The sequence below is a fragment of the Pelodiscus sinensis genome, chromosome 21, assembly GCF_052426305.1.
Source record: "Pelodiscus sinensis isolate ZL-2025 chromosome 21, ASM5242630v1, whole genome shotgun sequence".
In the NCBI taxonomy this organism is placed as follows: Eukaryota; Metazoa; Chordata; order Testudines; family Trionychidae; genus Pelodiscus; species Pelodiscus sinensis.
Genome location: NC_143072.1, coordinates 11,013,273 through 11,038,579, shown reverse-complemented (window position 1 = coordinate 11,038,579; position 25,307 = coordinate 11,013,273). Strand labels below are relative to the sequence as shown.

Sequence of the window (25,307 nt, the reverse complement as noted above, 5' to 3'; positions counted from 1 at the left end):
TCAGCAGCATGCACTGATGTTCTCTCGAGCAGGATTCCTCTGCCAAAGAGACTTCCTCCAGGACTGGGATGGAGGAGGCAGCTGTGATTCTGATTTGTCTGTGGGAAATGGGGGTGCACAGGAGGAACCGAGAGGAGAACCCCTGGAGAGCACAAACACCTACAGGGGAACAGCCATGGGCAAGCACTCCAAGAGGAATTTTGTTTTTCTCCATGCTCAAGTTAAAAACCATATCCAGAACATTCACCACCACCCCTTTTTTTAGGGGTTTAAGATTTTAAATCATTAAAATGTGTATCACTGGTTTAGGCCCCTCCATAGCAAGTGTTAAAATGATGAGAGTTTCTCACACATGCAGCGAGAGTTGGCTCAGAACGGTTGAACATTCCGGACTATGCACATCAGTTCCAGAATATTCTAAAGGCCTGAGAAGAGTCGGTTACCTTGCCACCACCTTTCGCGACGATGGTACCACGGTCCTTGGGATCCTCACACAAGGCCAGGAAGACCCTGAAAAAACCCAGCAGTGGTGAGGAAAAAAAAGGTCTGCAAAGAGAGTATGTCCCACTTGATCTGTCAGTTATGAGGTGAGGGGTTAACGCTCAGTGAAAAAGTAAATTCAGCAGGTGTTTTCAAGGAAGCTGGAACAGTGTGCACAAAGGGGACCCTGAGGGCCAGTGAGCCAAATTGTAAACTCTGCATAATATGGAAACCACTTCCTGCCAGAAAGTGCAGCAGCACTTCCCGCACCTGTAGGTCCAGCCCTTACGGGTGTATCTGCACCAGTGAGGCTGAAGTTTTAATACAATGCAATAACGTAATACATTAGAGAATGGCAGCTGCTTTGTTCCTCATCTCCAATTCCTCCATTATCCCATTAGATTTGTACCATGTTTTGTAAGATTAGAAATTCAAGCTGTAGCCTAGTGATAACAAGGAGGAGTACTGTGGCACCTTGAAGTCTAAGGCCAGGTCTACACTACACTCAGAAGGTCGGCTTAAGGTCCGCAGCTCCAGCTATGTAATAACATAGCTGGAGTTGACATACCTTAAGCTGAGCTTGGCACCATCTCCATAGTGGGAGGTCAACAGGAGCCCTCAGTGTGTGATTTAGCGAGTCGATCCTCCGGTAAGTGCAGACGTGGCCTAATGATTTCATTTGGGCACAAGAGAGAACCCACTTCAGATGCATTAGGTGGAAACTTCAGTTTGATTGATACATACATGTAAAGATAGGTGTGTTACTTTACTATACAGAGGACCAGTGCTAACAAGGACAATTCAATCAGGGTGGGCGTGGCCCACTCATAACAGCTGATGAGAAAGATTAATGGTTAGTCTTTAAGGCTCCATGGGACAACTTGTTTTTGCTGAAACAGACTAAAGCAGCTACCTCTATTGAACTTGTCAGCCTAGTGATAGATTGTAACTGACCGTAATCATTTAGTTTCTGGACCAAATTCAGGTTTTTGTAAACACTCATTTTCCTCTGCTGTCACCTTTAGCTTTGATTGGCAGAACTTGTTGGTGTGAATCCACAGCATATGTTTCTCTTTTGACATCATGTAAATTACACCTTGTGCTAAGAGCTTTAATGGGGTTCAGTGGTTAATAGGTGTGAAACAAAACCAATTTATCCTGGTACTTGGAAGTTTAACCTACTGGGGCATTCAACTGAGCTATAAACTGTAGTGTAGCCCCCATGGTAGTGAAGTTTACAGTGAAGGTTTTCTCCTGCAAGACCATCTAGAGTAAATTCCCAAGCAGCTGCCCCAGGGTTATACCTGGCTAGTAGCTCCTTGGTCTGGTCTGTTAAGATGGCGCTATCGGCCTTCACCATGCAGGTCAGAGCAGAAATGACACCAGCATTGAGCAGCCGTTTCACTCGCTTCCAAACAAAGTCCTTCTTGTCCTGGAAAGTGGCATTGAAGAGTGAACAGGGTCCCATCAGCATCTCGACATGCAGCCACCACCCCTGACTACAGTCACATACATGGGCTTCTCTGCACACGTTACCATGGAGAAAGCTTGGGCCTTCAGTACCGTCTATCCGTGTGGCACAGGCCCGGGGCGCTGAGTTCTGGAATGTGAGGTCATGGAGGTACCTTACTGCTCACACTGGAGCTTTTAGTGGCTTGCACCAATGTCTCCATGGGACGTTTCTGCAGGGGCAAGCTACTGTCCTGGACATTTATGCTCTGGCTTGATACCTGGTAAACTCCTCTCATCAGATAGACAGGCAGCATGAATCCAATGGGCCGGGACTCAGGAAATCCTGTTTCTGCTCCCATCTCACCCACCCACCTGCCACAAGATCTTAGGCAAATTGCTTCCCTGTGCCTCAGTTTCCCCCACCCTTTTGTTTTACATAGATTGTGACCCCCATTGTGCTAGGTGCTGGACAGCTAGAAAATCAGTTCTTGTCCTGAAGAATTTACAGTCTCAGTTTGGAGCCTCGAGGCAACCCCATAATGAAAAAAAAGCATCTTCCTTTAGTCGTTGGGACATACAACCCAAGATGCAAAGACCTGAATGGCCGTAAATGGGCAATGTTACCACAGCTAAGCCTTCCCAGGAAGTAGCTGTAGATACAGACCTTCTCAGGGACACTGTCCATGGGGTTTGGGAATCCCTACCATGGGAGACAAAGCAAGAGGGTACCGCACTCTGGGGCGTAACGCACCTACCTTGGGGTGCTCCTCAGGAACATGCTGTTTGGAAAACTTCGCCAGCTGCACAAGCTCCGGGACCAGCTCTTTGACATCGTAACTGTTGGTACAGTTCACTAGTGTGGAAGCCACCGAGTACAGGATAGTCTTGTCGCTTGTCTGCACAGCAAATGGAAACACAAAAATGAATTGCCAAGTTGAGAGCCCAACCGGGAAGGTGGTATAGCCGCTGGAGAAGACTATGGGGGCTAGGACTCTCCAATTCTGTTCTAGGTTTTATAGTGAAGTTACTGGACCTCTTTGTACATCACTAGCGCCATGTTATTGATGTATAGTTACTTATAAGCAAAGCTGCAAGAGGTAAACAACACTTGAGATACTCCAGAGGAAGATTCTGTTCAGCTGGTGGGTGACTGGTGCTGGCTCGGTGGGACATTAAGAGGCATCGCATCATTTCATGAACAATGCTCATCAGCACCCCATAATGACCTGTTGGGGCATAGTGAGAGAGGGGGCGGAGGGGCAGGGAGAACAGTGCGGGAGGGTCTGATGTGGCTGCAGCAGGGCTGGGCGGCCCCAGACCCTCCCATGCCTTTCTCCTGCTCTCGCCCTAGTCTGGGGGCAACTGCCCCCTTTCCCCACCCCAGCTATGCCCCTATTCACAGTCACCTTTCATGATCGCCCACCAAGATCATTAACCATCCAGTGTTCACGAGGTTGGAGTCAGAAGACAAGGGATTATTTTAGCTTGGCAAGAGCCTGGGAGAGGAGAATGTACCTTCGCTAATTCAAACATGGCTTGCAGGGCTGGCTTATCTTCCACAAGCTCATCTTTCACGTCTGCATCCAGGGTTAGGTACGCCAGACCTTCCACAGCCCACTTCCTGGTGCGGGTGTCAATGCTGGTGTTGCACAGCCACCTGAATGAGAACACATTCACAGGGGTAAAAGAGGCAACACCCCAAAGGGATGCTGGGGCATTGTGCTTTATTTTTAGCAGCATCCTCATGTGCCATGAAACAGATGCAGAAAACCACAGCTCTTAATGGCCAAGGTTCCCTTTGGATGATGTTCCATAGGGAATCGGGAGTGGTAGTGTGCTTATGCTTTTTATAAGAGACACCTTTAATATATTATACCTTTTAGACAATCGGATTATCTTCTGTGGTTTCTTACGGGGTGAGGAACCGGACGGATTTTGGTGCTAGCAAAGATGAAAGAGCAGCGGGGAAACAGAAAAGGGGGTATAAGAGTTCTAGGCATGGATTCCTAAATGTTTCCAGCAGTTAAGCACCATCTAGATTTTATCAGCAACACAGTGAAAGCACCACGTACGCGAGGCCCTCCTCAGGAGAGATGGAACAGAAAAGCATTTTGGAAAGCAAGGAGTGGAACACGAGCAACACGCTTGTTTCAGCCTTGCTTACTTTCGACACTGCTTTGCCAGCTTTTCCGTGGACCCCTCAGCAAATTGTCGCAGGCCATAGTCAGTTCCTCCCGCTGATCCCAGCTTGCAAAGACCCTGCATCAGAGAATGAAAGGACACAATGTAGCTCAATGAAGGAATATGAACCTTTTCTGGGACAGCATCAAGATGGCCTCAAATTTACAAGAAAAGCAACAAATGGTCGATCTACATAAGCTGAGACAGATTCTAGCAAAGAAAGTTCTGTGTTGCTTTAAGCAGATTTTCCATTTATTTTGAAGCCCTGCCACCGTTCACTGTCCATTATATGACTGAGAAGTTCGTCCCCATGCAGAAGCATTAAAAGAAGCTTGACCCAACGGGTTAGCTTTACATAGCAGTCACTGGAGAGGAATTGAAGATGGCAGACAAGGAGTTTTGTTGCATTACAAAGTTTGTCCTCTGCCAAGACCTGCAAGCTGCCATGCCCTCCTTGACTTCTCAGAGGGATGCCAGTGGATGTTCTTACTGATGAGACCCTGGCCGTGGCAGAGGAAATGACAGCATCGCAAACCTAGACCGTGCCTGTCCCCGGGAATGGATGCAGAGGTCGAGGGTGATAAAGTGTTGGCAAGGGGCAGAGCGGGCAGAACACTCACCACTAGAGCACGAATTTTGATCTTCTCATTCTTGGTCTTCTTGTAGACTTCCTTCAGCAGTGCCACTCCATTGGTGATGATGAAGGTGGCCCGGCTCAGCTTCGTGGAGGCGTGGATGAGGGCCTCCACAGCCACAAGCTGGTCGATCTCTCTTTCAGAGCCACACAAAGCAACCATCATCTCCATGATGCCCTTCATGCCCAGCAGCTTGTTGCCCAAGTCAAAAGGCCCTTGCATGATTCCAGAAACAGTCTGGATGGCATGGAGCGTCTTATCCATGTCCTGCGGGTCCACCTTGCTCCTGCAGGGGGCAGCAGACCAAAATCAGCAAGGCAGGCCTGGGAGGGAGACTGCAGACTGCTGTCAGTCTCTGGTGTGTTACCAGTCTCTCCTCTCGAGGGCCAGGCACCATCGAGACACCCTTTCCAAGCTGGAATTTAACCCAGCACTTTCTCACAGCCGCCGGCTCTGCATCCGCAGGGTAGGAACCGCATGGGCAGAAGCAGTATGCGTTTTCCACCACACCCCGCCCACGAGAAAAGGCACCGACTTGGAACTATGGGGATGGATCCCCCTCTCACTCCTTTTCCCTACACGGGTCCTTTTCTTCCTCTGGCAAACTGAATCAGTGGCCAGGCTGTCTCGTTTGGGTGAAACGGGCACACGTGCTTGGAACAGAAATGAAACCCACATTGTGTCCCTGGGGGTAATGCAGGAGACCAGGAGTCAGGCCCGGTTTCTATTCCCAGCTGTACCCTTGACCATGTGATCCTTAGTGACACATATCACCTCACTAGCTATTTATCCAGCAGCGGGTCTATTTCTCCAGTCACTGATGACTGCGCCATGGCTTGTAGGCTAGTTCTTAATGCCAACTTCAAGAGAAACATTTCTATTACAGATTGAACCTCTCTGATCTGGCACCCTCGGGACCTGACCGGTGTCAAACTAGAGAATTTGCTGACCCACAGGAGGTCGATATTGTCTAGCAGCATTGCTAACACTGCCACTGCCTACTGCACTCTTAGAAGACATTTAGGGGTATATTAGAGCGAAACAGCACAGAACACTGAGTCAGGACTGCGGGCTTTAAACAAACTCTATGGGACTGCGGGAAACTTGGCCACATCCATAATAAGTGGACACCTGGTTAACTCAAATCACGCCTGACCACGGATGGTGATGAACTAGAGAGGTTCAACCTGTATCAATCTTCTGAACCATTCTGTGCTTTTCTGGTTGCCATCCTCCCTTGAAGAGCTCTAGCCTACACAGAGCAGCATAGGGCACATTTTATGTTGGCCCAATTTCTGCTGTAAGAATCTGAAAGGATTATGCAGCATCTAACCCACTCCCAGATTCCTAAGAGCTCTTCTTTGCATTTTGGGCACCCATCCTCGCACAGTGCCCCATCCGCGCCCTAACTCACCTGATGTACTCCTCACAGATCTCTCGGAAGTGGTCACGCTCGGGATCACACCGCAGGTCGTCATACAGCTTATTCAGGAGAATGGACGCAATCATTTGGGTGTTCTCTGTTAAGGGCAGGCAGCCTGGCAGCTCGGGAACCTGGCCTACAACTTTCAATATCTTTTTTAGACCTGGGACAGAGAATTAACAGAGCTTTTAGAGAGGACAGGTCTGTGCCACATTCCCATACGGTGCAGTGGGCATTCTCCTGCACCAAACTAGTCCACTTGCAATATGTGTGTCATCTGGCCTGTAAATTAATTTAATATGACCTTGCTAACCCGCTCTGAGAAACAAGTAAGCAATTAATTTACTGATGAGAGTAAGATCTCCCATGTCAAAGTTTGCAGAATTCTGTTGAACAGTCATAAAATGTACAGTCGTACTAATATTATCGCTTCTGCAGGACTTGTTCATCAACTAGATCTGTCCTTTAATTAAAGATGCACAACACCTGCTGATTTCAGTGGCATGAAGGCCTGGAAATGAGGAATAGGGGTTTGAATATTAGAGGAGATTCTGGATTAAACAAATATCTTAATTCAACAAATACTGGGCAAATATCTTCATTCAGTAGAAGATGTGAGGGTTGAAGGCTTTCCATGAAGCCCAGCTCAACCCCGAAAACGCAGTATTAAAAACAAAAGCTCTTCTGTTTTGAATTCCATCCAGACTTTGGAAAGTCTCACCACGTCAATTACTTTTCTAGATAGGAGGGTTGCTACGAGAGGATGTCTGGAAGAGTTTTGCCATGCATGTCCCATTCCAGCTTAGGCCTGGGGAAAGGGCATTCACCAGTGTCAATGACGAAGATGGTTCTAGAGTTGTCGTGGATCTTCAGATCCTTTCTCGGTATGTTCTTGCTGAGCAGGTTGAGAGCCTGGTCCCGACCTTGCCCAGACACCTTCTTATTGACCAGCATGTCCAGCAGGTGCACTGTGATCATCTTCAAATCCTTCTTGGTGTCTGCATCAGAGACAAGGCGGTGGCAGAAGGTTAGAGGAAGAGGCGCTTTGAAAGCTGATTACCCTACCGAAGACCACTTTTGAACGGCTATTAGAATGTACATGGGGGCTGTGTTCTAGCCAATGTCTCTGTTTCATAGAAGTGAGGCCAGGCAAAATATCCACCAAGCCACCGGGTCGGACCTGCAGAGGCAGCAGGAAGCCCCAGGCAGACTCCCCTGCTTGTCCCACAGCCCCTCGTGCCGAGCAGAAACGTGGCTGTAGGGCTCCATTTCTGTTTCAAAACTGGAGGGAGAGGGGAGTTTCAGGAACCGCCCTGACCCCAGCACAATCCCATTGGCCTGTTTCCAGCCAGAAACCAGCCCAAGGGAGCTGCTTGTTGAAATAACAGGCGGCCAAGAAGAATCACGCCCCCTCTTCTCAGCTCAGTTATTCATTGAAGCACAAGGCTAGGCAAGCAGGCAGGTTGGCTGGGAAATGTTTTAAGCTATGCAAGCCTTAGCTTGGCAGGCAGGCAGGCAGGTTTGCATGCTGGCTTGTAAGTCTCCTGGCCACAGCCTGCCTCTGGCACCCCAGTCCTTCTCTGCCACAACCCTCTGCCCCCGCTGGGTCACATCCCAAACCCCTGCACTCCAGTCCCCTGCCCTAGGTCACAATCGCCTACTTCTCCCAAACTCCATCCCAGATCCCACACTCCCTCCTGTACCCCAGTCCCTTACCCCAAGCTCCCTTCTGCACCCAACCTCCATCCCAGACCCCACATCTCCTCCATTAGTATCCTAGATGAGTGTGTCCCTTGACCACTTTCCAAAATCTTGGAGCAGACCCCCAAGTTATTGCCCACCCCAATATAAGCCCAGAAAAGCATTATGGTTGGGAAGGCTAGCTATGGTTCTGGGACCTGTGGGTTTGGTAAGTAAAGGTGTTTCTAACAGTGCTTGTTGCTGGGTACTAAGTAGCCTCGACACTTTAAGAACAGCCCAACAGGATCAGACCAAACGTGCATCTTGTCTTCTGACAGTGGCCAGTACCAGGTTCTCCAGGGGGAATGAACAGAAGTGATCCCACCCCTGTGACCCATTCCCAGCCTCTAACAAACAGAGGCTAGGGACACCCTTCCTACCTAGCTAATAGCCAATGATGGACCCAACCTCCATAAATTTAGGTAGTTCTTTTTTGAACCCTGTTAAAGTCCTGGCTTTCACAACATCCTCTGGCAAGGAGTTCCACAGGTTGACTGTGCGTTGCATGAAGAAATACTTTCTTTTGTTTGTTTTAAACCTGCTGCCTATTAATTTCATTTGGTGACCCCTAATGGGAGCAAGTAAATAAGTTTTCCTTATTAACTTTCTCCAGACCTGTCATGATTTTACATCAGCTGTTTGCAAATCCACTCACAGGCAACAAGAAGCCAAATTTGTAGGTTCTACTGTTCAGAGCAATGGGACCCTTAGGTCTTTTCACATCTCTGCCAACATTCAGTGGTTACATGTAATTCAATTACCCAGCACCACAGCATCTTCTTTTCCATGTTGCTCCTCCTTTCCTTCCCCTGATAAGGAGTCTGTAATGGCCTGTAGGAGGTTGCAAACAGCCATAGAGATTTCTTCATTATCCACTGCCATCCACATGCACATTTTATCAATTCCCAGGAGGTGAAGGATAGCAGTAGCCTGCCCAGATAAAAATACAGGAATCAGTGTTATAGTTCACCTGATTCTGTAGGAAGCAATTTTCTTTTCACACCCATTAAAATGGCATGCTTGGCCAGGGCTATAAAATAACAGCTGAATATTGAATTTGTCCGGTAAAGGCACAGGAAATGGTTTTGCACCTCATAAGAACAGCCTCTCTGGGTCAGATCAAAGGTCCACCTAGTCCACTAGCCTGTCTTCCCACAGTGGCCACTGCCAGGTGCCCCAGAAGTAATCAATATAACAGGGAATCAAGAGATCCCTCCCTGTGACCCACTCCCAGCTTCTGGCAAACAGAGTATAGGGCAGTGGTGGCCAATACATCTGTTAGTCTATAAGGGTACGTCTAAACTACATGCCTCCGTCGACGGAGGCATGTAGATTAGACAGATCGGCAGAGGGAAATGAAGCCGCGATTAAAATAATCGCGGCTTCATTTAAATGTAAATGGCTGCCCCGCTCTGCCGATCAGCTGTTTGTCGGCAGATCGGGGCAGTCTGGACGCGCCGCGTCGACAAAGAAGCCTTTCTTGATTGGCACAGGTATGCCTCGTGAAACCAGGTTTACCTGTGCCGATCAAGAAAGGCTTCTTTGTCGACGCGGCGCGTCCAGACTGCCCCGATCTGCCGACAAACAGCTGATCGGCAGAGCGGGGCAGCCATTTAAATTTAAATGAAGCCGCGATTATTTTAATCGCGGCTTCATTTCCCTCTGCCGATCTGTCTAATCTACATGCCTCCGTTGACGGAGGCATGTAGTCTAGGCACACCCTAAGAAAGGGAGAGTGACTTCTGCTCTATAGCTGTAGCCAGGGGTGACCCTAGACTAGCTGCCAGCAACTGGCACCCCAAGCGAACCATGCAATCGGCACCCCCACCTTCAAACCCCTCAATGATATTGCATCACTATTTGGCACCCCATTTAGCTTGGCGCCCTAGGTGATCGCCTAGTTCGTCTATATGGACGGATCGGCCCTGGCTGTAGCTAAGAGCCAGTTGGCGTTTTAGCCTCTAAGGTCCCAGGATCAATCCCTCCTGCTCAATGGTTCTCGGCACTCAAGATTTATTTTCCTCATTCTACTGCTAAGTGGGGGTTGACATGGAAGCAGGAACAGCTGTTCTGCAACAGCGAGGAACAGGTTCCTTTGGGTTCCCTGCCTGCAGCGAGAGACCGAGGCCTGCGACTTACCCGTGCCCTGTGCCCCGTGCACATGCCCGAAAGGGTCCTTATGGCTGCAAGGATCATCTCAGCATTTTTGGTTTCTATCAGCTGCAGCAGCAGATTCACCCCATTGTTCTGGAATATTCGCTCGGCTCCTGCTTCCTCCCGCCCCAGGACAATGAGATTGTTTGCCGCCTAGGGGAAAACGAGGTGGAAGGTCACAGGGCGCGGCAGTCGCAAGCCACCTCCTTGTGAACGGCGTTCAGAATGGAGTTTTGATGCCTGAAGGGAGGGAGTGACTTGGGAGTGGAATGTCGTGCCCTGGGTCTCGTTCCTGCAGGGGGACCAGGGGAGCAGTGGGGGGGGGGGGGAGGCAGCAACCTGCCTGTCCTGGCACCACAGACTGCACCGTGCCCCACAAGTGGTTGGAGGAAGGGGGGAGTGCACAGGGCTCCCACCCGCACTCCCACTGGCTGGGAGCCTGCTGCTGGCTGCTTCGGGGGCAGCCTGGTCTGCCATGCCAGGAGAGGCAGGAAGCTGCTTTAGTCCCACCGCTGACCAGGAGCTACTAGAGGGAAGCCCCTCCTGCCCCCGCCCTGCCCCCCAAAGCTGGAGCCCCCTCCTCACCCAAAGCTCCTCCTCAGCCCGCCCCAGAGCCCACATTCCCGTCACATCATGTCAGGTCACAGCATCAGCAATTTTCTTCAACTGGGTGAGGAGAAAAATAGAGTTTGAAACTCGCTACCTGCAGTAAGTGACCCTTGCCTGTGTCTCTCAGCATAGCGCTACTACACATCGCTGGGATAAATAGCTCTCAGGGCCACTGGGAGGGTTTATAGGGCTCTATGCATCCCCCGGGGCCTCCCCCCACCTGGCACCAGTGCAGCGAGGCAGCTGCCTGGGACACCCCAGCAGGGAGGGGTACGTGCTTGGCTGCTGCTTGGCTCTGCAGTTCTCGGAGTCAGAGCCGCTTCACCAGCAGCAGCAGTAACCAGCCTCCCCTCCCGTCTCTGGCGCTTTAGGAAGGGCATGGTCACGTCACCAAGAGCCATCAGTTCCCGAGCTGCTCTCACCTGCTGTCCCAGTGGGGCCCTGAATTTCCAGGCACCCTAGCAACCGCCTCTGCATAGGAGGGTGCTGAGCAGTGCGGGTGAAGACTGTGGCTTAGGTGAGTGCAGGTGCCTGCAGGGCCAGGGTCTATTGAGCGGGAACATGGCTCTCTTCTCCCCCAAGCCACACCCTGCCACGCCGCTGGCTCGGGCAGCGTCGCATCCCGCCGCCACCCTGCTCCCGCAGCCCCGTCCCTGTGCATTGGCTGCAGCGATATGCACGCACCGCGCTGCGGCAGCGCCCGTAGCACGGGACCAGAGGGCATGGCGCTACGGCTCAGCGAAGAGCTGCTTTGAGAACCACCTGCAAATATCCGAAGGCTTAACCCCAAGGCCAAAGAGAACCACCTGGGGCAGCGCGCGCGGGAGGAGCCGGGGGTACCGCAAGGCAAGACTCGCTTCCTGGCAGCAGCGCTGCTTGGGAGCTCTCCTGCGCGAGGCGGGGTCCTTCCCTTTGGACGTGGGCAAAGGCTCCATGGGGAGGGGCGGAAGAGCAGCTGGGCAGCTAGAGGTGGGTCTCAGCTGGAGGCACCAGAGCTGCGATTCAGGGGCTCGGTGGAGTCAGCTCCTCCCTCTTTGTGGATGTGTCAGGGCGGGTGAATGGCTGACGAGGGCAGTCGCCCTTGACGATGGGCTTTGAGCCCGATAAGGGTAATACCAGCCACCTCGCCTGCTGCTGCCTGGGAGTCTCACCTTTTCCCGCGTCTCCCTCTCGCTGCTCCCATCCAGCAGGATTTCAAACATGTTCTGCACTCGGGCATCGGTGGAGAACTGAACGCGCAGCTGGGGAGAGAGGAGCACGGGAAATCTCCGCCTCAGGCGTCTGCCCTTGCGCCCCAGACTCCATTGTCCTGAGGCTGCGCATGGCGTTTGGGGTTTGGCTTTTTGTAAACGTCCATCGTCCATGTCTGAAGCTCAGAGACCCATAGAAACCCAGGGCTGGAAGTCGAGTCCAGCCCCCTGCCCAAAGCAGGACCAACCCCAACTCAATCAGCCCAGCCAGGGCTTTGTCAAGCTGGGATTTAAAAACCTCCAGGGATGGAGATTCCACTGGGAACAGCCTCTCTCCAGCCTCCTCAGGGATTTGGAGGCTGCTCTCAAATCCCCCCTCACTCTTCTGTCTGCAGACTAAACAAGCCCAAATCCCTCAGCCTCTCCTCATAGGTCATGTGCTCCAGTCCTCATCATTTTCTTTGCCCTCCGCTGGACCCTCTCCAGTGCACCCACATCCTTTCTGTAGTGGAGGGCCCAGAATCCAGTTGAGGCCTCACCGGAGCCACATAAAGGGGAATAATCACTTTCTCTAGATCCACTAGCAATGCTCCTCCTAATGCCCCCCAATCTGCCATTATCCAGCCCATAAGTGGTTCGCTGTGTGGTGTGCTGGCCTTAAGAGGGCTGGAGGATGGCCTGCCGTGTGTTCAAACATTACTACCTAAGCTCAGAAGACATGCTTGCTCTGGGGCACCGTTGTGCACCTGCAGCTTTCGTACAGTTGGACTCCAAACTCTGTTGCCAAGGCCTTTACCTTTTCCTGAATTTTGGCTCCCAGCCGCCTCAGGGCCTCCTGGAAGTTTTTGTTGCTGGGCTCAATGGTGGCACATCTCTGGACATCTTTGAAGGCTTGGTCTAACTTCCCCAGGCTCTCCAGAGCCTGGCTGCGCCTGTACAGGGCCTTAATATCTGACGCACTGATGTCAATCGCTAGGAAAGTGATCAAGTACAAAAAGCATCAACATTGGCTTCGAACTCCACCCCCACCCAGAGAATTCACTAAGACAAGAACGATGGAGGCCCATGGCCCCACCAGGACTCTGTTACCCTGTTCCACCACTACACCCCTTTCCTCTGGCTGCATTCCACTAGGTCAGTTCTCTGTACAGCCATTCCCAAACACACAGAACGATGCTCAAAAGAGCAGTGACTTAAAGCCATTGGTGCTCTGAGATGCCTGGTGGGTCCTGCCCACAAGCTCAGGGTCTAGCCCATCGCCAAATCTTGCATCAGGAAGGAATTTTCCCCTGGGGCAGATTGGCAGAGAATCCCGGGGGGTTTCACCTTCCTCTGGGGCACAGGGTCACTTGCAGGTTTGAACTAGGATAAATTGGAGATTCTCTGCAATTGAAGTCTAAGCCAGGATTTGAGGACTGGCCAGAGGTGGGGATGGGCGAGGTTCAGTGGCCTCACTTTTTAAGTCTCAGAACAGGAGAAGATCTACCGCCCCAACCCTTTCTTGAAGCCCCGCCCTCTCTATTCTCCTGTCCATCACTTGCTATCCCCAGGCCTTATACACTCTGTTAAACAGTTTATTTTTACATTATGCAATATATAAAATTAAAATCACATGTTTATAGTTATGAAATAAATGGTCTGTTTTTAATTAATGCTATTTAAATGTCAAATGAAGCATTTACAATTATACATTCTGTTCTCTGCTATTTTGTAAATCTAAAATCAAGTATTGATAATTATATATTTTTTCTTCCAATAACAAAGTCTCTGTGTGGCACCTGTAACTGAACAGTATCTGCCAGTGTCTTGAAGTCTGGGCTGTAGTCTGAGATTGCTAGTCGTATACAGTCCATCAGATGGGCATCTGTGATCCTGCGCTCAGCCTGGGAAGCTTGCTCCAGCACAGCTGGAGCTAGATGCAGCCTCCCTGGGCTGAAATGCAGGGCAACTGGGCTGGAGGGAAGAGAAGTGGCTGCCCGGCCAGCTGGCCATGGCGCTCAGCCAGGGTGCACCAAGTTCCACGTGGGCAGGTGCAGAGAAGCCGCTGATCAGCTGGGGCCACAGCCCTCCCGACCTCCCAGCTCTCCCCATTCCTCGCAGCTACTCACCTGTGCTGTTGCTCGGTGAGTAGCTGCTCCTCAAATGAGGAAAACTAATGTAAATGTACTGCACAGGCACGCAGTTCAGAGAGGGCTCAATAGCTACTCTTAGAGCTCCTGAGATCGACCGATAGATCGTGATCGACTGGTTGGTGACCATGGGACTAGATGATCCTGGTGGTCCCTTCTAGTCTTAGAATCATAGAACACTAGAAGAGGAAGGGACCTCGAGAAGTCATGGAGTCCAGTCCCCTGCCCTCATGGCAGGACCCAGCACCATCTAGACCAGTGGTCTCCAACCTTTTTACACCCAAGATCACTTTTTAAATCTCCGAACAGGCGAAGATCTACTGCCCCGCCCCTTCCTTGAAGCCCCGCCCTCTCTATTCTCCTCCTGTCCATCATTTGCTATCCCCAGCCCTTATACACTCTGTTAAACAGTTTATTTTTAAATTATGCAATGTATAAAATTAAAATCACATGTTTATAGTTATGAAATAAATGGTCTGTTTTTTATTCATACTATTTAAATGTCAAATGAAGCATTTATAATTGTACATTTTGTGGGGACAGAGTTCTGCGGCTGGGGACAGGGTGCCAGTGGGGACAGGAACAGGGACAGAGTTCTGTAGCTGGGGAAAGGGGAGTGGGGACAGAGTTCTGTGGCTGGGGAGTGGGGTGCCAGTGGAGGCAGAGAGTCCCCTGTATCTGCCTCCTCCCAGGATTCCCTCGCCCCCAGAGGGAAACCAGCGTGTGCCTGCCCCGGGGCCGACCCCGCCCCCCCGGCACAGGGAAGCCCCGCGAGCACCTGCCCCGGGGCTGACTCACCCCTCCTGTGCAGTGCAGGGAGCAGCTAGTGCACTTCTGGAATTGCCGGAGGTGGTGCTAAGCTGCGGGACTTCTGTCCATCCCCGGGAAGGCGACACTACCTCCATTTTCACTGGAGGTAGGTAGTGGGGCTTCTCGGGGGTGGGAGGGAAATGGGGGCGGGGCGGACAGGACGCCTCGCGATCGACTGGTCGAGGCCTCGCGATCGACCTGTTGGTGACCACGGATCTAGACCATCCCTGATAGATGTCTAGCTAATCTGCTCTTAAATATCTCCAGAGATGGAGATTCCACAACCTCCCTAGGCAACTTATTCCAGTGTTTAACCACCCTGACAGTTGGGAACTTTTTCCTAATGTCCAACCTAAACCTCCCTTGCTGCAGTTAAGCCCATTGCTTCTTGTTCTATTCTCAGAGGCCAAGGAGAACAATTTTTCTCCCTCCTCTTTGTGACACCCTTTTAGATACCTTAAAACTGCAGTCATGACCCCTCTGTCTTCTCCTTTTCAAACTAAACAAACCCAGTTCCTTCAGTCTTCCTTCATAGGTCATGTTCTGTATAACTTTAATCATTCTTGCTCTTCTCTGGACCTTCTCCAATTTTTCCACATCTTTCTTGAAATGCGATGCCCAGAACTGGACACAATATTCCAGTTGAGGCCTGATCAGTGCAGAGTAGAGCAGAAAAATGACTTCTTGTGTCTTGCTCACAACACACCTGTTAATGCATCCCAGAATCATATTTTCTTTTTTTGCAGCAGCATCACACTGTTGACTCATATTTAGCTTGTGGTCCACTATGATCCCTAGATCCCTTTCTGAAGTACTCCTTCCTAGACTTCTGCAGTAGGCCCCTCCCATTCTGTATGTGTGAGACTGATTGTTCCTTCCTAAGTGGAGATCTTTGCATTTGTCCTTATTAAATTTCATCCAATTTACCTCAGACTGTTTCTCCAGATCATTTTAAATTATGACCCTGTCCTCCAAAGCAGTTGACACGAAGCTGGGAAGGGTTGCATCTGCAAACTTAATAAGCGTACTCTCTATGCCAATATCTAAGTCGTTGATGAAGATATTGAACAGAACCGGTCCCAAAACAGACCCCAGCGAAATCCCACTTGTTATGCCTTTTCAGCAGAACTATGAACCATTAATAACTACTCTCTGAGAACAGCGACGAGGAGTCCTGTGGCATCTTATAGACTAACTGAAGTGTAGGAGCATAAGCTTTCGTGGGCAAAGACCCACTTCATCAGAAGCTTTTGCAGATTCAGACTAACACGGCTACCCCTCTGATATCTCTGAGAACAGTTATTCTGCCAGTTCTGCACCCACCTTATAGTAGCCCCATCTAAGTTGTATTTGCCTAGTTTATTGATAAGAATTGCACGCAAGACCGTATCAAATGCTACGTCCACTGCTTCTCCCTTATCCACAAGGATAAGGTCTGTCCCTCCCCCCTTGTCCAGAGAAGTTTTCCCCCCTCTTGGTTCGCTGGATGGATTTGCCACAGTGAACATAAGAGTGGCCATCCTGAGCCAGCCCAGTATCGTGTCTTCGAACTGCAGTCAATGCCTCGTGTCCCAGGGTCTGGCAGCCAGATGCAAGGGACCCAGATCATAGGGCTGTGTCCCTGACCATCTCGGTTAATAGCCGTTGGGGCACCTGCCCTCCATGAACACAGCCAGTCATTTTGGACCCTCACTTTAGTTTTGGCCTCCACAACATGGAGGCTGATGGAGCATTGTGTGATGTGGCACTTCCTTTTGTTTGTTTTAAATGTGCTTCCTACTGATTTCATTGGTCTTATGTGAGTAGTAACACCACTTTCCTAGTAGTGACCTCTAGCATAGCATCTCAGCTTGGACAGGGAAGGGGAAGGCCCCCTCTTTGGACCTTTTCCAATTCTAACATCTCTTGTTTGACATGAGGGGACCAGACCTGCAATCAGTTTTCAAGTATGGACACACCTTGCACTTGCATAGCAGCAGGATGCTATTTAACCTTTTGTGTGTCATTTCCCAAGGAAAGTGCATTCGCTACCTTTGGAATCTCAACCTTCAATTTTAAGGGCATATTGACCCAGGTAGGACACTTTCATCCCCCCTGGAGAGATGATCCCTGTTGCTTTAACTGCCCCACCACACCCCATTGTGTGAGTAAATGGAACAATCATGCTCCCATTTCTCTGTAAAGTCAAGAGGGTGAATTTTATAGGGACTAACACAGAATCCTGGTGTTTAACATTCCAAGCAAAGCAATCTATAGCTGATTTTTTGAATGACACAAAACAGTAAAGCTACATGAGTACAATATATAATAGTTGCATTTTCCTTTTCATTAATACAAAACGTATCTACTACTTGTAAATCAGAACAGAAGCAAGTGTAATGTGAGTTTAACTGGTTGTATTACGCCAGGGGTGTCCAAACTTTTTTCAAAGAGGGCCAGATTTGATGAAGTGAACATGCGTGAGGGCCGACCATTTTGCCTGACATTCTTTGAACCATTAAAATTAAATGCAAATTAACTATTTTATGCAAAGTTTATTGCAAACGGCATACTTTTCATTTCGTCACATGGATGACAAATCTAAACAGGTGTTAAATCACTCTGCCTTTCATATCTGAAGGCCAGATGGAAAAAAAAAATCCAGGAAGCTGAAATATGTGTCAGGAACATTGTAAAGTACATTACATATTATTGGTAATAAAGGTTGTCTGTCAACTTTTAAGTTAAAAAAATATGAACAGGAACATAACACCAAGTATACATGTTGTGTCCAAATATATTTATAACTGATTTAGACCAACTGACATTAACTGAGATTTTACAATGTATTCATCTCAATACATATGGATTCGTTGGGGGCCATAAAAGATAGATATTGCCAAATTACCTGGGGGGCCGTATTAAACCGGAACATGGGCCACAATTGGCCCGCGGGCCGGACTTTGGACATGCCTGTATTACGCAGTCACAAAACCAGGTCTGAGAACACACTAGTGCATGTAGGAAGACTCAACCCCTCGCCTGCTTACCTCTAGAAGCATCCGATGCTGCTTGGGCATAGCTCTCCTGTCAATTCAAAGGGAAGAGAGATGTATTAGCTATAAAGATGGGCAATGGTATATATTCAGGGTACTGATTTTGGAGTGTAATCGGGAGCAAGTCACTTGGCCACACTTTCCAGATGGGTGAACAAAGGCTCAACATGTAAGTTCTAAGTCCTATTATATCGCGGAAGACGACGGATTTAGATGCTCTTTCCTTACCGGTATACTGCAGTGGTGTGGTAGCCCACTCTAGAAGGGGACGGGGTGAAAACAACCTTAGAAATGCTGCACAGGGCCCAAACAGTGGGGAAAGAGTTTATAGGAGGCCAGCCAATCAGGGCCACGCTGGGCCCTATAAGAAGGGCTGCAGGACAGAGAAGAATTCAGTCTCTCCCTGGACTCCAAGGAAGGAGAACTGGCTGCCTGTAAAGGGACACCTCCATGGACAGAACAGTACTGGGCAGGCCGTAGGGAGATGCAGCTTGATAACTGCTAGACTGAGGCTGTGACACAGGGGCCAAGTGGGTGCTGGGGCTGTGGAGAAGAGGCCCAGGGAAACTGACAGGAGAGCTTTGGAGGAGGGACAGTGAGTGGCTGCTGGCTAGAGGGCCCCTGACGCTGGGACCTAGAGTAGCAAATGGACCTGGGTCCCCCAACCCACCAGCACACGGACTGTAGCGTGCCACCTGTGAGTGGCTAGATCGGGGCTGCATTTTGCACCCAAGGCAAGTGGCAAACTGAGGACTGTCGATCCCCAGAAGAGGGTATCTTGGGGTGATGTGGGTCCAGATCCAGACAGTAGAGACAAGTGACCACAGGTGAATACTCCCCAGAAGTGGTGTCCTCAACCGACTGAAATGAGCTACTTCCCAGAGTGGGCAGCAGGAGGCACCACGGTGGTAAATCCAACCCCTGTTACTTGTGTGACACCCTCTCAGCCCTACATTGCTACAAGTGTAGGTAAGACAATGCAACAGCTTCCAGTACAACCGCTGCGCAATGGGGAGCTGCAAAGAGGTAGTTGTGCAGCCTCTGGAGTTTTTCTCCTGGCAACATTAGTAGTGCAGATCAGGGAATAGGCAGGCTTGGGTAGGACATCGCCGGAGTCCAAGGTGGTACTGAGGGGGTCTGAGGGAGGCGAGGTGCAGTCCAGGCAAGGGCCCTTAGCCCTGCCCCTTCTGCCTAAGGCCCGCCTCCTTCCAGTGGGGCCTGGAACCAAGCTCCCCCATGCCCAGAGCCAGGCAAAATCTGTTGCCAGCCCTGGGTCTGATGGTCTTTTGTAGAAATCATCATAGCAAGTCACCACAACCAGCCTAGAGTGGGCTGGACTCCTTTGACACGCGTGCGAAGGACATATAGTAGCATCCAGATACGGCAGAGACAGTTTATAACAAAACACCGAGGCCCCTCTGCTACCAAAACCATCTGTTGTTTGGGCTAAAGACTAACTCCTGTTATTGGGAACTGCTCCTCTGGAGGGTACCGTTCCACAGCACTTACATTGTGCCCTGGAGGTATTATGGGACACCGCACCATACTCCAGCAGTGCCACTTGGGGCTGTGTTGGGATTAACATCCTCTTCATCACGGGCGCTGGCAGAGTTGATACCACAGGGCCAGGGCTCTGTGCAGGTCGAGTAACTCACGGCCCCTGTTCCCGTAGGGTATGTCTACACTAGCAAAGTTAATTCGAACTAACGGACGTTAGTTCGAATTAACTTTCATAGGCGCTACACTAGCGCTCCGCTAGTTCGAACTTAATTCGAACTAGCGGAGCGCTTAGTTCGAACTAGGAAAGCCTCATTTTACGAGGATTAAGCCTAGTTCGAACTAGCTAGTTCGAATTAAGGGGTGTGTAGCCCCTTAATTCGAACTAGTGGGAGGCTAGCCCTCCCCAGGTTTTCCTGGTGGCCACTCTGGCCAACACCAGTGAAACTCTTCTGCCCCCCTCCCGGCCCCGGCCCCCTTAAAGGGGCACGGGCTGGCTACGGTGCCCGTGCCAGGTGCAAGCCTGCCAGCACCCAGCCAGCAGACCCTGCACCTGGCATGGATCGATGCCCCCCAGCCCTCCCCCTCTTCCCGGGACCAGGCTGGTGGCTCCCGGGAGCTTGCCCGGGACCGCAAGAGGTGGGCACCCGCCTGGGCTAGTGCGGACATCGTGGACCTCGTCCACGATCTCTGCACTAGGCACAGGAAAGTGGCTGTCTAGGGCAGGAGAGCTGCCAGCCTGGCCACCCAGGAGCAGGTGTGCAAGAGAATCAAGGGGGTCCACTGAGACCCCCAACCCTGAGCCCTGAGCTTACAATGGCCGTCCTGGGTCAGACCAAAGGTCCATCTAGCCCAGTAGCCTGTCTGCTGACAGTGGCCAACCCTAGGGACCCTGGAGGGGATGGACCGAAGACAGTGACCAAGCCATTTGTCTCGTGCCATCCCACTCCAGCCTTCCACAAACCTTGGGCAGGGACACCACTCCTACCCCCTGGCTAATACCACTCCATGGACCCAACCTCCATGACTTGATCTCACTTCCCTTTAAACTCTGTTCCAGTTCTAGCCTTCACAGCCTCCTGCAGCAAGGAGTTCCACAGGTTGACTCTTTGCTTTGTGAAGAACAACTTTCTGTTACTAGTTTGAAACCTGCTACCCATTCCTTTCCTTTGGTGTCCTCTAGTCCTTCTTTATGGGAACTAATGAAGAACTTTTCTGTATGCACCCTCTCCACCCAACTCCTGCTTTTAGAGACCTCTATCCTGTCCCCCCTCCGTCTCCTCTTTTCTAAGCTGAAAAGTCCCAGTCTCTTTAGCCTCTCTTCATATGGGACCTGTTCCCAACCCCTGATTATTTTAGTTGCCCTTGCCTCTCCCAGCCTCTCTCTTCCCCTCTCCCACCTCCTTTTCCCAGTCTCCCCCAGTTTTGTTCAATAAAGACAAATTCCATTTTGGAAGACATGTTATCTTTATTTTGTACAACAAGAAGGGGGGCTAGGGAAGGGTAAGTGGAAGGAGGTGAGGGAGGAATGGGGTACGAGTCCCCGATGGGGAGGACTGGGCTGGCTCTGCGGGCTTCTGGGGGTGGAAGCTCTCCTGCAGCCCCCCAATTGCCCCCTCTCCCCAGATGGCAGCCTGCGGCAAGTGCAGCCGGGCTGACGGCCGAGTGCTGTGATGTGCCCAGTGTGGGTACTCCGGGCACTCCAAGCCAGGACTGCTTTGCAAGCGGGGCACCCCTGAGAACTGTCTGTCCGGGGTGGGGGTCGGGTCCCTTTAAGCATAGCCCTCGGCTAGCCTGAGATAGCAGCTCCATGCTCTAAGTCCTCATCTGATGCCCTGCCGGCACTGCTTCTGGCCACTTAATGTGGACATGCTAGTTCGAATTAGCAAAACGCTAATTCGAACTAGTTTTTTAGTCTGGATCCGTTAGTTCGAATTAGCTTAGTTCGAATTAACGTTGTAGTGTAGACGTACCCATAGTCCCTGCTTTAAAGAACTTACAGGTTTCCATTGGTTTGTGCTTGGCAAGAGGCCCCAGGGAGACTCTGTTTAACCAGGAGGGTGGCACCGACAAAGACGAGACTGAGGACAATGTCCCAGTTCCGCCCCCAGTAAACAAATCCCCCTCCTGATTTTTAACCCTTCACACCAGACCTCGTCCCCCAAGCCAAACCCTGGCACAACTCCTCGAAGACAATGCACCAAGGATCTATAGCAACGGGACATCTTAGAAACTGGCTGTGATGCAAGTGGCCCAAGGCTACTGGGGAACACCGGTCCCCTGGATGTTTCCAGGCGCACAACTGGACAGGCTGAAGGGAGCAAGATTTTGGAGCTGGTCAGATGAGCAGCACTGTTTTCTATATCGAAAATATAGTGAGCAGATAAGCCCCTAACCCAAACCTCCTAACCCGCCTGTACATCATCACCTCCCCTCCCCAAATCCAGAGGCTCTCATCTCACCTTCTTCAGGAAGCATGCCGCCCTATTCCGGTACAGCACAGCCTGCAGCGACTTGTCCTTGCTCAGCTTCATGGCCTTGGTGTAGCTGTTAATAGCATTCTCATAGTCGCCAGCCTGAAAATACTTGTTGCCTTCCTCCTTCAGCTGAGCTGGGTCCTCCATCTGGGTGGGGAAGGAAGCCGCAGTTCAGCTACCAAGTAACTTTAGGGGAAGTATCGATTAAAGTGATTTGATCAATATGTGCAAAGCACTTGGCACTTCCTGTGTGCCGTTAACTACCTCTTGGCATTCAGAGAAGATTAAACATCTCCCTTGTATCGAATGAAGTGTGACAGACACACAGCTAGTGCAGGACAATGCAGCAAGTCAGCATCCGGGTAGCAATACTGGGATGGGGAGTTACTCGGTCTTCTCACAGCCCTTCCCCAACAATGCTGCTTTCTTTCCTAATATACATTTATTGTAAACAGGAGAAGTCTTCAGCTCCAGATCCTAGTGCCTAGGTAGTCCAACCTAGAACCAAACTCTCTACCCAGCATATGCAGATTCGAGTCGACCAGAGGCCATGCATTTCAGATTTTAAACACAGGGGCTGTGTCTACACTGGGCCACTTATTCCAGAAAAGCAGCCGCTTTTCCGGAATAACTTGCCAGCTGTCTACACTGGCCGCTTGCTTTTCCGGAAAAGCAATGACAATCTACTGTAAAATTGTCAGTGTTTTTCCGGAAAAACTATGCTGCTCCCATTCGGGCAAAAGTCCTTTTCCGGAAAAACTGTTCCGGAAAAGGGCCAGTGTAGACAGCACAGTAGTCTTTTCCGCAAAAAAGCCCCGATTGCGAAAATAACGATCAGGGCTTTTTTCCGGAAAAGCGCGTCTACATTGGCCACGGACGCTTTTCTGGGAAAAGTGCTTTTCCGGAAAAGCATCCTGCCAGTGTAGACGCGCTTTTTCCGGAAATACTTATAACGGAAAACTGTTCCGTTTTAAGCATTTCCGGAAAAGGGTGCCAGTGTAGACGTAGCCAGGGACTTTGGCCACCTCACAGGTTAAAAAAAGCCAGGGAGAGAAACTGAAAGGTTATATCTGGCATCTCTTAGGAAAGTCAGCTGTTTTGTTGGAATTGGGACTGCTCTTAAAACTGCCCCAGTGAGTGCTGGCAGCCTATGTTACATACAGTAACGCATGTGCTGCAACTCCCACAAGGAAGCTAAACACAGGATGGATGGAGATTAAAGATAATCAAGGTATGGTCAACACCTAAATACTTTGCCTCAGTTTTTAATGAGGCTAATGAAGAGCATATAGCTAGTGGCAGGGTGGGAAATAGGATCAAGGCTATAGAAATTGACTTCCACCTCTGATGGAATCGCCATTCAAGAACATTAAAGGAATTGGCGCAATAAATTGCAAATCCAATAGCAAGGATTGTGAATTAATTTGTAAATTCAGGGCTCACGCCTATGATGGGAGAACTGCTAATATAGTTCCTATTTTTAAAGAAAGGGAAAAAAGTGACCTAGGAAACTACAGTCCTGTTAGTTTGACCTTAATTGTATGCAAGTTCTTCGAACAAATTTTGAAAGAGAAAATAGTTATAAGGGCATAGAGGTCAATGGTAATTGGGATAACAGGTAGATAACTGATTTTTTTAGACAAAATAAATGCAGTAGATCTAATCTGAATGGATTTTTAGTAATGCATTTGATTCGGTTCCACATGGTAAGTTTCAATTAAATTGGAGACTATAGAGATTGAGAACTGAAAGTGCATAAGGAACTGGCTGAAGAGGAGACAAATAGGTCAGGCTGAAAGGTGCACTGTCAGACTGGAAGGTTGCTCCTAGTGGAATTGCTCAGATTGGTTTGGGGACCAATCTTATTTAAGACTTTTGTTACTGAACTTTGCATGAAGTGAATTGGTGAAGAAAAATGGCAGACGACAGCCAAAGAATGTCCCAGGCGGTGTTCTCAGTCCTGCTCTCCCAGGAAGAGAGCAAACAGTCTCGTGGGGTGAGGGAGGCAGGTTTTAAGCTCAAAGGGTCAAAACAAAGCCAACAGGCTAGAATATTACACTGCATTACTCTGGTAAGCATGAAAGAAGGGACAAAACTGAAATTAATTTTGCAAGGCAATACTCAGTGTTTTGTATTTCACCCTGACAGGAAAACATTTAAGTCAAAAAAGCATGAGTTTCTCATAAAAATTCAAATGTTGACAAGGCCTCTTTAATTCCCTTACCCCTATAAATTTCAACCAACTTTAATTGTTTAACTAAATTTAAAACAGCCCTTTAAAAGTCCAGCCACACAAGCAAGTCAGCAAAAGTCTGACTAAAGATTCCCTCAGATGAAGGACTTGTTTGGTCTATATTCCTCTGGAGAGAGAGTCCTTAGAGCCCTCTCAAGCCCTTCCCAGATGGCTATCTGAGCAGTACACCATTTGGAGCTTTTTGCTAGTCTCATGCATTTAAAACACCGAAGGGGCTGGCCAGGTTTTTAAAAGTTCTATTTAAAGCTAGATCTCTCATCAACAGCCCATTGGGGGTGGGGATGGGTGGGGGGGTTGAGAGGAGGGAGGACTGCAGCCATAAATGAAAACCAGCCCAGTAAATGGTGGGGTCAGAGTGCCTGGGTCACATGGTGAAGAGACCCTATCTCGCATTTCAGTTCCTAACCATATTTGGGCCACATTAGCTGCCCCTGCAGACTGTCAGTGTCACCTGTCACTGATCTCCGGTTCCCCACCCCCACAGCAGAAATGCATTTCAAATAAAAACATTCAATTTCTCCATGTAAAAGCTGCCTTGCCTTGCATCCTGTTGCTCCCTGCCCCTCCGTACCTTGCGTGGATTCAAAATGCTGAGAAAGTCACCCGCTTGCGTCACGCTTTCAGCTCTGCTCAGCCGGTCTGCTGGCTTCCTCCCCTCCTACTACGGAGATATGCTGGCCTCCTGTGCTTTATATAGCTCAGTGACATTGTCCCGAGGCCTGCGCCAATGGGGTAGTGAGCACGGGGCTGGGGGTGAGGTCAGATTTCCAAAGGAGTTTTCTAAACTGAGTTGGAGGATTATGGTGGCTCTTGCAAAAGGAGCCGAAAGGCACTTCAAACATCTGCCATGCAGCAGCCAAACGCTGGATGGGGGCTTTTCAAATAGCAAAAGCTGACAGCTGGGAGGACAGAGCACCCCTGCCCAACATGCGCAGACCCTCTCCCCAGTCTATTTAAGGAAGCATGAGACATCTGAGTCGCAGGAGCAAATGTTTTGGCTCCGTTATTGGGAAGGGAGCCTGGCAGCAGCTGCCACAACGAGAGGCTCCAAGCACCTTCGAGAAGCTGTTTCAGAGGAATCCCATTCACACGTTCCCCTCTTCCTTCTCTCCTATTTTGGACTCCATGGAAACCCAGACAGGGCTATGCTCACAGCCAGCCATGCCAAGACCCCAGAGGTAGAACCCCTCCTCTATTCAGTCCCATATTGCTCAATGGCGACTGCTGAACCCTGCCAAGGC

The 25,307-nt window shown here is 50.0% G+C and overlaps 1 protein-coding gene across 2 annotated transcripts in view; it reads right to left on the bottom strand.

The window, feature by feature from the left end:
- The window catches only part of UNC45B (unc-45 myosin chaperone B), a 41,876-nt gene extending 17,083 nt beyond the window's left edge, over positions 1–24,793 (bottom strand). The window contains exons 1-15 of one of the 2 annotated variants that reach the window (XM_006119612.5): positions 24,638–24,793; positions 21,798–21,959; positions 17,833–17,869; positions 12,661–12,836; positions 11,826–11,915; positions 10,051–10,218; positions 8,673–8,841; positions 6,999–7,169; positions 6,163–6,334; positions 4,734–5,034; positions 4,097–4,191; positions 3,448–3,589; positions 2,688–2,828; positions 1,785–1,912; positions 444–510 (exon numbers count right to left, since the gene is read on the bottom strand). In XM_006119612.5, the coding sequence (XP_006119674.3) occupies positions 444–510; positions 1,785–1,912; positions 2,688–2,828; positions 3,448–3,589; positions 4,097–4,191; positions 4,734–5,034; positions 6,163–6,334; positions 6,999–7,169; positions 8,673–8,841; positions 10,051–10,218; positions 11,826–11,915; positions 12,661–12,836; positions 17,833–17,869; positions 21,798–21,959 (2,019 nt within the window). In that variant the 5' untranslated portion in view covers positions 24,638–24,793. Of the gene's footprint in view, positions 1–443; positions 511–1,784; positions 1,913–2,687; positions 2,829–3,447; positions 3,590–4,096; positions 4,192–4,733; positions 5,035–6,162; positions 6,335–6,998; positions 7,170–8,672; positions 8,842–10,050; positions 10,219–11,825; positions 11,916–12,660; positions 12,837–17,832; positions 17,870–21,797; positions 21,960–24,605 lie in introns of both variants that reach the window. The other variant, XM_006119613.5, reaches the window with a different exon arrangement.
- Positions 24,794–25,307: the final 514 nt, after the last annotated feature.